Raw genomic sequence first — 15750 nt, forward strand, 5'->3', positions numbered from 1 at the left:
GCACTGGCTCACGTTCAGGTTGAGGGGTGATAAAAACAAGTACGTATACTTGAAACACCATCTCATTGTTATCTGCTCTATACCCTGGCACGTATAGGTGCTCAATAAATATTTGCAGAAAAACCTTCCCCTAGCACACACAAACTTTTCTCTTTGAATGCAGTAGGCAGGCTTTGGGCTCAAAACTTTGAAGAGCAGGGAGGATCCAGCTAGAATTGTGTCTTATTTCTGTATCTATCTCCACTGTATTTATTTCTCTGGTTTTTGTTTATGGCCAGTGATAATGGTTTGTCCATTTAAACAGCAATGGATTTAGTTTGCTTTTTCAGTGCATTATAAAATTTAAGTATAAAGCAAGCTTATTTTAGGTCAGGATGTTATGTAGACGGTGCAAGTGGTGCACTGTGGGGAGTGTTAGTCAAATGGCTGAGGTTGGAGGACTGCGTTCCTGGGCGCCCCCGGCTCCCAGCCTCTCACGTCCCCAACCCCCACCTACACAAGGTCTTCAATCCCCACACCTTGGTTTGTTCAGTCAATAATTTGTTTTATTGATGCCCATCCCAGGCTGGGTAGGGCTGAGGGATATACAAGAGAAGAATCAGATTCAGTCCATGCCTGAAGGTCAGTCTGGGGTGGGAGCACGGACACACAGACGGACATATAAACGGACACACAGATCTGGTGGCAGGGCACACAATGTCACGTAGGGACACTACGCACAGGTAGTCAGGGAAGGCTTCCTAGAGAAGACCTCACAGGGGAAGCAAGGGGCGAGGCAGCCATCAGAGCCTTCACCTTTTGTACATTTGTGGGCAGGTAACTTTTGAGACCAGTGGACCCAAGGTGAGCACAAAGGGCCAGGGCTGGGAGGCAGCAGAGGCTCCCCTCGCCTCACCACACCCTCGTGGGTAAGCCAGCCCCACCCCCATTCTTGGCCTGCGCTTTGCCTTCTGCCACATGGGCCCGTTCCTGGGATCCACCTCCATTGTTTCCAAGGCTTCCCTGAGACAATCCACATGGACCAGGTGCTCTGCCCAGTGCCTGGCACCTCATCAACGCCCCATCAATGCACATTTTGTCCTAAGTGCTATCTACAGCCTAGCCAGGTCTCAGTTCCAGCTCTGGGTACTCCCAGCAGTCGTCGCACCCCAGGTTTAGAGCTCCCAGCACCCTTTGAGCTCCTGAGAGCCCTGGGCACCTTCTATGTACTCCCAAAGGCAAAGCTCAGTCCCAGCCCACCTTAAGGGCTGGGAAAGTCTGGACTGCCTTTCACTGGCCAACAGGCCATGGGCATCCACTGTCCTTCCAGTGGCATGTGGGTGTCCACTTCTCAGACGCACAGCCCTGAAAAAGAGACCCTACGGCTCTTAGGCCAACACTAGGAGCATGCAAGCATAAGCAGGAACCAGCCTCAGACCCCAGCCTTGGAGACCCCCTTTCTTTCACTAGCACAACGTTTCGTGGTAGGGGAGACAGTGGGCTGGGAACCCTGGGCTCTGGTATCAGCCTGTCCTGGGGCCGCTTCCCCACACCCTTGGGGTAGTGGGGAGAGGGCCTGCAACAGACCCCTCAAGCTCCAGGCAGAAGCAGGTGCAAAAACAAACGTCTTTCTGTTCTGGGTCTGGGCTGGGGCTCAGCCCTTGGACCTCCTTGCTAGGCGATGAAATCCCAACTGCAGAAAGTCCTGGTGCTGAAAAATCACTTCCGAAGGTGGGCAGGGGTAAGTGCAACCCACGGATGGGGCTGGGACAGGGAGAGGGAACTCCTGTAGTCTGTCCTCCCCATGGCCCCGCAGCGCCGAGCATGGGGCAGGTGGGGGCAGGCAGAGGCAGGCAGGAGGCCCTGGCAGTCGTTCCTCAACAGGAGGGCAGCAGTGGGTGGGTGGGGTACGCATATTTAGGCCCCCATGGTCAGTCTGGCCTCAGACTTCAAAGGGCTAGAAGAGGTATTTGCGGCAGGATTCAGTCCCACACTTGCATTCAATACGGACCCGCTTCTTGGGGGAGCCGGGGAGCCCGGCCAGGCCAAAGTTGGAGTCCATGCGGGTGCTCTCCATGTCCACGGGGTCCACTGTGGAGTCATAGCCGGGGGTGGGGGGGGTACTTGTTAGATAGAAGGCCTAGATGAAGTTGTCCCACTGCCCTTTTTACCACGGGACCCAGGGATCTTAGGGGATGGGAGCAGGTCTGAGGTCTGGGTCAGGAAGGGGTCATGGGGTTGGTGGTTTCAGGCAAGGGCCAGGGCTTAGCACTAGATGGGTGTTCAGGTATTAGGAAGATGGCCAGGGATTGGGGGTTCTTGGAGGAGGGGTGTCAGGGAGCTGTCAGGGGCAACCAAGAGGGTTGTGTCAGGCAGGGGTCAGGAATGGAGGGTCACCTGGGCATCCAGAGGGGCATCTGAACTCTCCTGCCAAAGATCCCCCCTCGAGTGTCTCAGAGGTGGCTAGTTGGTCAAGAAGGGGACTGGTTGGAGGCCACAAGGGTGTCCAGAGGCTTAGAATGAGGAAGGCCAAAGGGGGTTAGGAGTGGGGAGGGTTGGGGGACTGGGGAAATTCAGACAAGATTGGAGTCAGGAGGAGTGTCATAACTGTTGAGCCAAACATCCTCCCCCGGGAGCCCTGGGAGAAGGTGGCATGAGTGTATCAGAATGGGGGTCCAGTGGCTGGGAATTAAGGGACCCCCAAAGGGTAGGCAGGGGTCCAGGAGTCCAGATATGAGACTGGGAGTAAGAACATCTTAAAGTTCCTTGGGGAAGGGTCCTTGTGCCCCACGTCATCGTGTGTCCCTGCCCGCGGTCCCCTGCCACCCCCACCTTGCATGTTGTAATCGAAGGTAAGCTCCTCGCCTGCCCGGATGGTTCTTGTGGCAAAGAAAGCAATGCGGGGCAGCCGCTCATCAAGGTTGTCTATGAAGACGTTGTACACCTGGAGGTTGGGGTCACACTGGGCAAAAAAGAACAGTGGGAGGGTGAGGAGGGGCCCAGCCTGCTCCTCCCGACCCCCCGCCCGCCTTCGGGGTACCCACACTGTGGTTGACAAAATGGGAGATGTTGCCGTAATAGGCGGCGTCCACGGTGTACACATCCTCCACGTAGTCCAGGTCGAAGAGGTAGGTGGCGCCCTGGCGGTCGTAGATCTGGCCCCGCCGCTCTGCCTCCTCTGAGGTAATGATCTGAGGAGAAGGCCACAGGGGAGGGGAGGTTGGCCAAGAAGGTTCAGGAAAGCCAGCACAGCTCCCGACCCCCTAGCATGGCCCCCCTGGAGGAGAACAAGGGAGCAAGGAGGCACCCGCACCCTGCAGCTGGCTCAGCGGGGCTGGGCGGTGTGGACACATGCGAGGCAGTGACGCACAGGGTGTGTCAGCCCTTCTCAGCCCTCTGGAGGGCACTGGGAGTCTCAACGGTAGGCGGAGGGCGGCCACAAGGTCCAGGAGTGACAGACAGAGGTCCCCATAGTGAGATACCCATAGTAGGACATAGTGAGGGGACCCAGATCAAGGGTGAGAAAGAAGAAGACCCAGTACTCAACAGAGAGGGGTGGGGAGAGTGGGGGTGAGAGAGGCTGACTGATCCAGGGCGAGAGAGCCTGAGGCGCTGCAGGATCCAGCACTAGAGAACCGAGCCAGTGCAGGGCGGTGCAGACAGCAAAAGGAACATGGAGAGTAAGCTGAAGAGAGAGGCCTGGGAAAAGGGAGACTGAGTGAATGAGAAAGGGACTCAGAAGAGAGAGCTAGAGGCAGAGAGTTAGAAACAGACAGAATCTTAATGCAAAAGATCCAGGTCCAGAAAAAAGGCCCAAGACCCCAAGGAGTCTGAGATCACAAAAAAGAGACCAAGGCCAAAAACTCAGAGATGGAAGAGGAAAGAAAGGGGACCAGAGCACAGAGTAGAGCACCTCGCTCAGCCCTGACACCGCACACTGCCAACAACTGGTATTTAAGACAGCAGTAGGCATTTCCTCCTCCCCAGATGGGTCCCCATCTGTCCTAGTAACTGGACCATTATCCTAGCCCAGCCTGTCCTTGCCTCCCAAATGCTGGTGACGGATTCCTCACCCCAGCCCCTGCCACACTCCATCCCTCCTCTCCATCCCTCATGTCCCCTCTTCTGGGCCCATGCCTCTGGGTGAGGTCCCGCGGTAGCCAAGATTGCCCCCTCCTCAGCCTGGGTGCCCCTAGACCAGGGCCGGCCTCGTTCTCCACTCCCGGGTTTCTGCCCGGCCCTCAGACACAAGTGCCAGCACAGTACACAGCAGACACACAGCAGATGCCCATTATTTGTATCCTGCTTTCTAGCTCGGAGACCTGACCTCTGTCCAGCAGTGGTTCTATAGGCAACTCAGGCACTCTCTTCTCGCCACACCCCTTATTCCTTCCTTCTCCCTTCATCAGAGACCCACTGCCCACCACCACCCTCCTGCCACACTGGGCATAAGCCCAAGACCCACCCGGGCCTCCTTCCTTGCTCATCCTCAAGCCAGCCAGTGACCTTGCTCTTCCTACTTCTGGTCTTGACCAGCCTCCGTTTTCTCTAGCCTCCTCCCTGCCTCCTCCACCATCACCTCCAGCCTCTGTTCCGTGCTGAATGCCAATCAACAACCCCCTTAGAAGACCAAGGCCTATCCCTCAGGCCGCACTGCTCACTGCCCCATACTCCAGCTCCATTCCGTGAGGAACCTGGCTCCCCCATACCCTCAATTTTTGTTTGTTCACTCATTCATTCAGTGGATTTTCATGAGGCCTACCCTGTGCCTGGTCCCAGTACTCAGGGGTTACAGTTGGGTGGGGGAGACACAGGAACCAGGCTTTGTCCTGGCCCTCAGGGGTCAATTTGGTGGGGAAGTCACAGGGACCAGGTCCAGTCTGGCCCTCGTGGGTCACAATCTGGTAACATAGATGGACTCAGACACCCACAGTGCTTAGAGTTTAAGGGGCAGTGGAAAAAAGATACACCATCAAAGCAAACTGCAGATCACACAAGGGCTTTGACCAGATTGAAAAGTGGGGACTCTCCTGAGGGACAAAACAGGAGCCACAGAAGCATTTTGAGGAAGAGTATATCAAGGTCAGTTTCCCTCTACCTCCCACATACTCTTCCTTGTGACATCAGCTCCCAAAGATGTCACTTCTCTGTGCAGCCTTCCTGAAGCTCCCAATCCCCACCCACCGCTGCCTTCAGAAGCCTGGGATCAAAGGACAGCCTCTCCTGGGCTCATGAGCATACTGGGTGGTGTCTGGGCCAGCTTTTCCCTTTGGGCCCCTCCCCAACCAGAGGGAATGCCCACCTCCTCCTCAGTCTCCATCTTCCTGCCTGTTCTGCCCCTACCTGCTCCCCCAGTCTCCCCAGGTGTGAGTCACACTGCAAACCCTGCAGGGCACAAACGGTTCCTTCTCTCTGTCTTCTTTTCATTCCCACTCTGTAAGGGGTGGTCCACCCTGAAAACCTGAGAACAAATCAGTCCATTTCCCTGCTCCCCAGCAATTCTCTGGAGTGACTGGGGAAGACAGATGGGCTAGAAGCTGGCAGCCGGGAAAGGGTTTTGATGGGAATGGGAACCAGAAGACTCAGAGTCCAGTTGCTGCTCTGCCCCGTCCCAGATATGGGATCCTGAATGTTCTCTCCCTGCCCCTGTTTCCTCAGCCAACCCCGCCCCCCCAAATCCAAAAAACAACACTCCACCAGGTTTGGCAGCACACCAGTTTTAGACATTTGGGCCTTTTTTACCCACTTTACTAGCTTGGTGACTGAGCACTTTACTATACCTCTCTGGGCCTCAGTTTTCTCATCTGTCGAATGGAGATGACAGTGACAATCATCCCAACCTGATAGGGGCTGTTGTCAAAATCCAACAAGATCAGAGATGTGAGAGGGATTTCTGTTTGTTTTTGTGTTAGGAGTGGTTATGAGTACCGTAGCTTGTCAAAATCTAACAGGCTCCCTGATTTTGTGCGCCCTTTCCCGAGAAAGGAGAAACTGCTGCTAATTAAATGATGATATGCCATCATTTAATTAAACTAAAGCGAGACTCACTTTCATTTCAGAGTTGTTAAAATATGAAGAAAGTGCATGTTTCAGAATTGATAAAACAGGCTATGTTCTCTGCTGGGTGAGGGTGGAGATGTTCTGACAGAACGTGGAAGGGCAGCTCACGTGGAAGGACTGTCAGTGCAGAGGTGGAGAGTGAACGGAGGTCCAGATTGGAGGAGGACAGTGTGGTGAACGGGTCGGGGATATGCCCTTGATAACACCCGGTAAGACAGCACCGCAGGGTCCCCAGAAACCGCCATGTTTACAGCGTGGAGGAGTAAGGACACTAAGGAAGAATGGTGGGAAAAGTATTGGGCCCAGGGGACCTTGGGGTGCCAGTGAGATGAAGACTCTTCCTCCTCCTTGCCTGTCAGGATTCTCCTGTGCTGTTGACAGCTCCTCCAAAGACTGTCAGTGCAGTGAAGCTAGGGATACCCACTGCTCTGGACTTCCTCTAGGACTGTTGACTCCTGTGGGTGTGGACACCTCATCCCCTGCACTGCTAACATAGCTCTGGGGTGTGACATCTCTTCCACACTGTCACTGTCCCTCTAAGGTCTGGACATCTCCACCAGAGTGTCAGGGCGCTGAGGGTGTGGACACTTCCTCCAGGCTGTCAGAGTCTCTTAGGTGTAGACCTGAGCTCCTTCAGACTGTCATTATCCCTCTGGAGTGAGGACACTTCACTTTCCTGAGTGTCAGGGCAGTGTGGGTGTGGACACTTCCTAAGTCAGACCGCCAGGGTCCTCTGGAGAGCCTGCTCTCTTCCTCAGGTCGTTCTGGGACATGGACACCTCTTCCTACAGATTGTCAGGACCCCCCCTTCTCTAGACTGTCAGGAACCCTCTGGGCTGTGGTCACCTCCTTCTTCCTCTAGACTGTCAGGTCCTTCAACATGTGGACATTTCCTCCACCCAACCACTGGGATTATCTGGGGTGTGGACATCTCCTTGTCCAGACTGTCAGGGTCCTCTGCAGTGTGGACTGCTCTGCTTCTAGACGGTCTCTGCCCCGCTCCCAGCCCCGGGGGCTATGACCCTCTCTACTTTACAGTTCCTCAGAGCAGGAGCCTCTCCTCTTCATCAGTGTTATCACTACAGTGTAGACATCCTCAGGTGTGCGTCCCTTAGGCCAATTCTGTCACTTCCCAGCCATGTCATACCCCTAAGAGACCCACAGAAATACGGAGGTGTTTGGGTTTGTCATCGTGACAAGGCACACTCATGGATTTAAATGGTCAAGGTCCAGGGATGTTAAATGTTCCCCAATGCATGAGACGGTCCTACGTAACAAAGAACTGCCCCACTCCAAATGCCCACCACGTCCCATCTTAGAAGATGACACTTGCTGTTGCAGATACTTGCTAGTTATTCACCCAAATCCCTTTTTGTTTTCCACTTGGGCATATGGCTGAATTACACTTCACAGCTGCTTTGCACTGAGGTAAGGCCAGTGACTCGGTTCCAGCCAGTAGGTGCGGGCAGACATGATATGCACCGCGTCCAGGCCTGGCCTCTCAGAAATCTCCCCTTCTGCAACCCCCAGCCTACTTGCCAGGCAATGCTGAGGATCAGAGGCGACTCTAAGGCATGGCACAGGCACAAGAGGGAAAGAACCTAGGTGGCCACGCCGTCGTGTGGAAGGATACGACCCAAATGCCCACACTGGTAGAGCAAACGGACTTATAGCATGCAAAGCCATTAAGATGTGGGGCTCGTCTGGTCCAGCGGCTAGCCTGCTGGACACAGCCCGCCTTTCCCCAGTGTCCTGCGCGGCTAAAAGAGGAGGTAGCCAACCTCCCCAAGGCATGTCTATGTCCTACTCCAGACTGTGTTCCTTTTGTGCAGATAAGTAAAAGGTGCTCCTTCTGGGTAGACACAGCTTGGTGATAAGCTGGACCCTCGTGAAATGAGAAGAGGAAGTGCCTTTTCAGGTGACGCAATCCTGTGCAGACCACACGGCCTGTTAAAAGGAACGCTGCCTGGATTTCAGTTCCCGCTTTCCTCTTTGCTAGGTACCCTTATGAAGTCAACCCAGTCTGGAGGTATTTCAACGTGCCTTTACCAGCTTGGAATACTCGCCCCTGCCAGGATGTCCCTCTCACACTCAGGTTAACCCCCTCAACACCTTTCCCACAGGGAAAGCAGGGAAGCTGCAGGCACACAGTGGGGAGAGCTGGGCGCGCACGGTGGGAACACACGTGGGGAGAGCTGCGCACAGCCCCGTCTCCCTACCTCTCCCACGTACTCCATGACGAAGCTGTTCTTGCGGATCTTCTCCAGCGTGCGGACACCCCAGCCACGTCCATCATCCGTGCGGAAGATGCAAAGGTCATAGCGGATGCCCTTCTGTACCACGCGGTTGGGGCAGTCATAGCCACAGCGGCAGCGGGAGTTGCACTCGTAGATGGGCAGCCCGGCTCGCAGGCGCACCTGGCCCTGGTCATTGTAGGCAAACTTGTGCAGCGACGCCCCAGGGCAACAGCCTCCAGCAGGTGCCCACAAACAGTCTTGGCACTCGCAGCCCACAGCCACCTGGTTGAGGGTGATGCCCTCACCGACACGGTACTCGTTGATGTACACGAAGGCCCGTGGGGGGCCATCCAGGTCCACCTCGTTCTCCACGGTGATGCGTCCCAGGTGGCTGCGCTTGGCGTTGAGCTCCTGCTCCCAGCGCCGGAGCGCCCGCCTCTGCTTGGCCTTCTGCACCAGGTAGTTGGCCAGGCTTGGGTCCAGGTGCCGGGGTGGCTTTGACCGGTGGTGCCGCCGGAGCAGCTCCCTTTCCAAGTCCTTGTGAAACTGCTTGAGAATGCGCACACACTTGAGATTCTGCCGTGGCTCCCAGGTGCTCTCTGAGTCTGGGTACCCACGCCATTTTACCAGGTAATACTCCTGTTCCTGGGGGGTGGGGTGGGGAGGGATGAGGTCACTGTAAGTGATAGACGAGACCCTTGGGCCAGCCCTCATGGGACTTCCATCCCAACGCCTGTGGACAACACCCAAACTGTTCCCCCCGTTTCCTGGAATGACTCTGTGCAGTGGTTAAAAAGCATGGGCTCTAGAGTGAGGCTCACTGGGTTCAAATCCCTCACTCCCGCTTACTATCTGTCTAAATCCCAACTTTTAATTTAATCTCCCAAACATATTCCCTCCTGCTAGCTGTTCAGTCCAGCTCTCCAAGTCATCCTTGACTCCTTTTTCTCACACTCCCCACATCCACTCTCAGGAGATCCTGTCAGCCCTGCCTTCAAGCTACATCCAGAATCCTACACTTCACACCTCTGTCACCGTCACCACCGTCATTGCTCGCCTGGAGTGCAGCAGCCTCCTCACCTGTCCCCCTGCTTCCACCCTTGCCCCTACAGTCTGTTCTCCACACAGCAGCCAGAGGGATCTTTTCTTGCTGAGTGGCAGCTATAGGATAGAGTTTAACTACACAGATTCTACAACTAGACAAATCCTGAAACTGCCGCTCCCTAGCAGTGTAAACTTAGGCAGTTATTTAACCTTGCTGGGCCTGTTTCTTCATCTGTAAATAAGAAAAAAAAAGCTGACATTTTTCTAGCATTCGTTATGTAGCAGGTACTGTTCTAAGCAACTTACATGTATTAACTAATCTAACCCTCACAACTCTATATGAGGTGGATACTACTAATTATACCCATTTTATAGATGAGGAAAATTAAGTACAGAGAATTTGGGTAAGTATCCCGGGGTTACAGAGCCAGGATCTGAACCCAAGCATGCTGGCTCCAGGCTGCTCTCTTAACCATCCTGCCATTACCTCCTCTGGCAACAATAACAGTTCCCATTTTACAATGTTGCTGGCAGGATTAAATGAGTTTCTGAAAGGAAGTGCCTGGCAGGCAAAGTGCTCATAACCATTAGCTGTCATTATCTCCACTACTGGGGTCAACATCTCAATCTTTGCAATTGGTTTGTATTCCTAGGGAGGTGGGAGGAGAGATTTATCTGGGGATTCATTCTGGCTCCTGCCCCTCTCGGAAAGCCACTTAGTTTTCCCACCTGTAAAATGGAGATGATAAGAGGGCCTACTAATCCTATTTTTTTAAGATCAGAGGAGAAAATTACTTTTGGAAACAGATGTGGGTAATTGGGGGTAAGGGGGCAGGAAGCCAGCTTCCTTGAGTCACCCCTGCCCCGGCCATGGTCACCCCAGACTCACGCGGATCTTTTTGTAATCGCACAGGTACTCGACTTCAAAGTCATAGAGATTCCTCTTGGAGATGCCAAGGGCAGGGCAGGAGAGTTTGGCCAGGCGGCACAGGTCCTGTAGCTGATTCCAAGAAGACTTGCAACACACACTGCAGCCTAGAACAAAGGGGGCCATGAAGGAACTATTGCTGGGCATCCTGGCAAGGCCAGGGGTCAAAGAGGACCCCAAATCTTCCCTGGGACTTCCAAAGGACTACCTCAGAGTCAGTGAAATTTAATCCACAGGCCTTCCCACAGGCCTTCCCAATGCTAAGACCCTTCTACAACAAAAATGTGCCACTCCCATCTCAATGCTCACTGTCCAAGGCTTTCCCTGGAGCAGCAGACTTCCAAGTGGGATCTGCTGCATGGATTGTCCTAAAGGAATCTATTCCCAGAGCTTCCAGCTCCCTCTATACCATTCCTTAAACTGCCTGCAAACCTGCCTGGAGTTCAAGACCTAATCATCCTTCTCCCCACTTTGCAAAAGAAAGAGAACAACCCCCTCCATCTCAGTAGGGTGCATTTCTCCAAGGTGTGTGGGTAGGGATGGGATTAAAACCTCCAGGGCACCAAACAAAGGCGTAACTAGAAAGACTGGTCCATAATCCTTTATCTGAAGCTCCCGGGGCCAGATGTTTTGGAATCCAAATTTCTTTTTTAGATTTTACAAGTGCAGTTCTAGGTATATCCCATACATTCCCTCACACCCCCCTAGTGTGGTCAGGGCATCAAGACATAATCAAATACATTAATAGTTCTGTAGCAAAAGTCTGAATTTTCACAAACATAGAAGAAATAAAGCTGCAAGATAGTGGCACTGAACAGTCCCTCCATCTAGCCTAGTTTTACCACTGAATGATACCAAATTTAAGTTTTCAGGGCTTTTTGGATTTCAGAATTATGAATAAGAGATTGTGGAGTGGTATTAGATTACAGGAAGCTTCCCCAAATGGTTAGTGCAGGTGCCTTAAACCCACAAGGTATATTTTTTCACACTGCATTTTGATTTTCTCTGTCTCATCCACATTTCTGTGAAGGGTAAAGCTGGCCCAAAGGGGTGTGCTCTGAATTCAAGAACAGACAGAACAATATAGGTTAGTGACAGTAATTACTTTAAATATACCTGGAATGTTTTGGGGGGCTACCAAAAGTTTTCAGGACACACAGATTTTTTTACTTAAAAAGGCTTCTTTCAGTTCAAGGCATATTCTTGATTACTGTGCTTTAGAAGCCATTTTATCAAATCATTTCACAAAACCCTTATTCCAAATATAGTCAGTCAGTCCTTATCCTATTTCATCTTTTAAAAATGTTTAATATTTTCTACCTTCCATTACAAAAACCAAACATTTAAACTCATGATGAAATACTCTAGACGTCAACCTACAAATGTACAAGAGCTTTGCAAAATTATTACGTGTGCATTTCCCCCCCTCCACTTAGGCAGGCCTAGTGGAGACTCGGCCTGTACCCACGCCTTCCTTTCCCTGTGATGCCTCTCCCTTTCAAATCCTTAACTTGCTTTTGAAGCCCCGCTAACGTGGTCCCAACTCACATCAGCTGCTGTCTCCGCACTGACCACAGATGGACTCTCCTACCCTCAGAGCTCCCCCTCACACCTGTGGAACCCATCCTCCCCGCAGCTTCCCTCACCCAGAGGGGCCCACCTTCCCCAACACACTGAGTCACCCCTCCTTCCCCGCGCATGAGGGAGTCCAGCTCTCCCATTAGGGAAGCCCCCTTCCCCTCTTCCTGGGCGAGCCCTCTCTGCCGCAAACCCCTCCCTCACCACGCTGCGAGGAGATACCCTCACCCAGAAGAGTCCCCCGTCCCCTAACTCTGAAAAGGAGGTCCGTCCCCTTCCCTCCCCTCCCCTTCCGGCGTCTCGCGTGGACACCGAGAGGGTAACGGTCACCGGCGACCAATTTTCCCGCGCGCGGGCGCGGCCTCCCAGACAAACCCCCGTGCGTGCGCGCGCCGTCCGGTCGCGACCTGCGGCGCGCGCGCCCCTCCCGTGTCCCCACTTAGCCCCTTGCCCGCCGCGTTCCGAGGCACGCGCCCCCTCCCCTCAGCCCCGCCCAGCCCCGCGCGCCAGGCCCGCGCGCCCCGAGCTCCAGCCTTTCGGCGCCGAGCTTCCGGCTCCCGACCCCGTGGCCTCGGACGCCGGGGCCCCGAGCCAGCGACGCCACCCCTCCAGCCCACCCGGCCCGGCCAGCGGGCCCGCGTCGCTGCCGCCACTGCTTCACCTTTTAAATTTTCCGCCATCTTTCCCCACGGCTAACTACATTCGGGCCTAACCGGCCTCGCGAGAGGAGAGCTCGCGCGGGCGTGGCCGAGAACGCGCAGCCTATTGGCCGCGCCGCGCCGCGAGCAGCGCCCGCGCGGACCAACCGGCGAGCCGTGACCGGATCCCTCCCCGCCTCCCGACTCGGTCCAGAAGGCGGGTGCTCGCCGGCGCTTTCCCAGAGTGCGTCTGGGAGGCGGAGGCGGCGGCGGCGGCAGCTGAGGTTGCCGGAGGCCCTGCCCGTAAGCCGGTCTGTCTGTCACGCTGTCAGCCAATCACGTTGTCAGCCAGCTGCACTGGGGGATTCTCCGTCCTGTCAGACCCCCAATTACCGCCGTCAGTCCGTCACCACATTTTAACCCCAAGCAGGCCGTGACTCCCCAGGTGGATTACCTCCACATACAGCTTGCTCAGTCAGTCACCCGACTCAAATCAGACAATCACCACGACCACTGTCTCATCAGACCTCCGCCCCCCATTCACGCTGTCAGTCTGTCAATAGCAGCATCCATTCGTGCCCTCGGGCCAGCTGCGAGGCCCTCAAGGCAGACACACGGCTCTGACAACAGCTACGCTACTCGCTGCTCGTCAGCCAGCCTGTCATTCCCTTAGACTGTCCCTTCATAGCACCGACAGTCGGTCCAGCAGCCGGGCTCTCTATCTACCCTGGCTCTGGGAGTAGCTCCGAATCCTCTGGGGAGAATCATCTCACCACCGCCCAGGAAGCCACAGCCGGGTCCTCGGGCTGGCTGTGATTATGTCAGGACAGGCTGTCATTGTCAGCATCTAATGTAGCCCTGGCAGTCACGCTCTCCACAGTCAGTTGGTCACTCTGTAATTCCCTCAGGTTCCTCCTCATTCACACCATGATCAGGCACTTTATTCCCTCAGAGCACGTAGTCACAGCAGCTAAAGCCTCCAGGCAACCTGTCAGTCGTCAACAATCTGTCATTTCTCAGGCAAGGCATGCCCCCCATTGGTCGGTCAGTCAGCAGCCTCTGACCCCGGGGCCCTCTTGGGGCGGCTGTGATTCTATCCATGGACAGCCATGGGGTCAGGCAGCTATACTCATCTTTCAGTGGGTCAGCTGGTCTGTGACTCATTCAGTCTGCCCCTCATATCAGTCAGCCAGGTAGCCATTCTCAGCATCCGACTGGCCACACAGTCTGTCAAGCATGCTGTGATTTGGTCAGGATAGACAGTCAGTCACCAGATACAGTTGCCTATCAGGCGGCCACAGATCTGTCCATCAGTCAGCCTGAAATTCCCTCAGGGTAGATCTCCTTTACACATCGCCAGACAGTGTAACATCCAGACAGCCCCTCGGGCTGGGTGTGATTCCTAACAAGTCAGCCATTTGCAACATCCTGCCACCGAGGCAGGCAGCAGCAGCGTGGATCATCAGTCAGCCAGCCTGTAAGTCCCTCAGGAGGCTGCCCATCTTTTGCACCATCAGGTCACCAGCCCCAGCCTGTCCCAGGCGGGCTGTAATTCAGTTCGATTTTCAGTAGCTCACAGTGTCAGGAAACTGCACTGTCATTTCCTAAAATTGCCCCTCTCCCTGTCAGTCCATGAGTTATGTAGTCAACCAAACGGTTATACAGTTAACCAAACGGTTATTCTGTGCCTGCCAGTCCACCTGTGCACCGGTTGGATAAATGGCTGGTCAGGCTGAGGTTCCATTAGTCCCTGCTTGCCGTGAGTGGAACAGTTAACAGTGAAGTCCCACCATAGATTCCCCTTCCCTCCCTTATTCCTTCTAGAACAGAGTCCGATGCTGGTCCTCACATGCCCCCAGTCTCCCCCGGCAGGCAGGACCCTCCCAATCCCAGGAGTCCAGGAGGCTTGTCCAACCCACGAAAGTGGTTTAAGGCATGACCTCTTTCTGCCTGAATCTAGGGGAAAATGTAGAGGTTTATGGGTTTTGGGAAGCATCCCTTGGTCTTCCCCAAACAGTACAGTGTAGTGGGTAAAGGCTTGGATTCTAGAGCCCAAGTACCTGGGTTCAATCCCAGCTCCACCATTTACTAAAGTGTGTGACCTTAGGCAGTTTCTGCATCTGTAAAACCTCGGATGAATGACCTTGGGTGGGCATCTCCTACTCATCTAGAAAATGAATCTTTCTGGGGCTTCCCTGGTGGCGCAGTGGTTAAGAATCCGCCTGCCAGTGCAGAGGACACAGGTTCGAGCCCTGGTCCGGGAAGATCCCACATGCCGTGGAGCAACTAAACCTGTGCCCCACAACTACTGAGCCTGCACTCTGGAGCCCGCGAGCCACAACTACTGAGCCCACGTGCCACAACTACTGAAGCCCACGTGCCTAGAGCCTGTGCTCCGCAACAAGAGAAGCCACTGCAATGAGAAGCCTGTGCACCGCAATGAAGAGAGTAGCCCCTGCTCGCCGCAACTAGAGAAAGCCCGCGCACAGCAACGAAGACCCAACCCAGTCAAAAATAAAATAAATACAATAAACAAATTTATAAAACAAAAGAAAATGAATCTTTCTGGACTAGCACCTTTTCAAGAGACCTCAAAGTAAGAGGCTACCCTGTTATTACTGTGTCCTACTCCCAGCCACTCGTCTGTTCATTCAGAATTAATTTAGTGCCTAGCTGTGTATACTGCATCTCCCAGTGTGAGGCCAATACAAGGTTTTATCCATTCCAAGCTGCACAAGTTTGACCTGCTTTTAATGTAAACCTCACATGGACTGTACCACACATACAGAAAGCTCATAGACCATGGGTGACCCATGTCATGAGTTTCACAAGTGAACATACATGTGGAGCCAGAATGCAGGTTAAGGAACAACATCACCAGCCAGGGCTCCAGAAGCATTTAATTTTTTAACATCTCTGGAATCAGGCTGTGTCTTACAAGCGCTGATGGGTCATAATTTAATTGGCAGTACTTTTTTGTCTTTCTTAGCGATACATAGAATAACGATGCATTTTGTAATCAATGGTGACTCAAGATCAGGGACACCCAGTAATAACAATAGTAACAACAGCAGTAGCAGCATCTGATGCTTATAGATGCCTACAAGGAGGCAGGAACTTTGCAGACACCATCTACTTTAATTTTTATCTTCATTTTAAAGACTGAGGAAACTGAGTCCCAGGGAGGTCAAGCAACTCACCCACAGTCAACTCTTTTACCACAGGTCTGTGCTTGCTCTAGCCTGTGCTCCTGGGGCTTCAGAGGTTGTGTGATGTAAGGTCTTTT

The 15750-nt window shown here is 53.8% G+C and overlaps 1 protein-coding gene across 1 annotated transcript; it reads right to left on the reverse strand.

Moving 5' to 3' along the window:
* Positions 1 to 1807: 1807 nt before the first annotated feature.
* Positions 1808 to 12653, reverse strand: SUV39H1 (SUV39H1 histone lysine methyltransferase). The gene is made up of 6 exons (XM_030846658.3): positions 12488 to 12653; positions 10210 to 10355; positions 8259 to 8921; positions 3024 to 3170; positions 2812 to 2941; positions 1808 to 2070 (listed from the first exon to the last, which is right to left on the reverse strand). Exons 1-6 carry the CDS (start codon positions 12504 to 12506, stop codon positions 1937 to 1939), a joined length of 1239 nt encoding a protein of 412 aa, XP_030702518.1. The 5' UTR covers positions 12507 to 12653; the 3' UTR covers positions 1808 to 1936.
* Between the last annotated feature and the right edge of the window lie 3097 nt (positions 12654 to 15750).

Source organism: Globicephala melas, chromosome X, assembly GCF_963455315.2.
Source record: "Globicephala melas chromosome X, mGloMel1.2, whole genome shotgun sequence".
Classification (NCBI taxonomy): Eukaryota; Metazoa; Chordata; class Mammalia; order Artiodactyla; family Delphinidae; genus Globicephala; species Globicephala melas.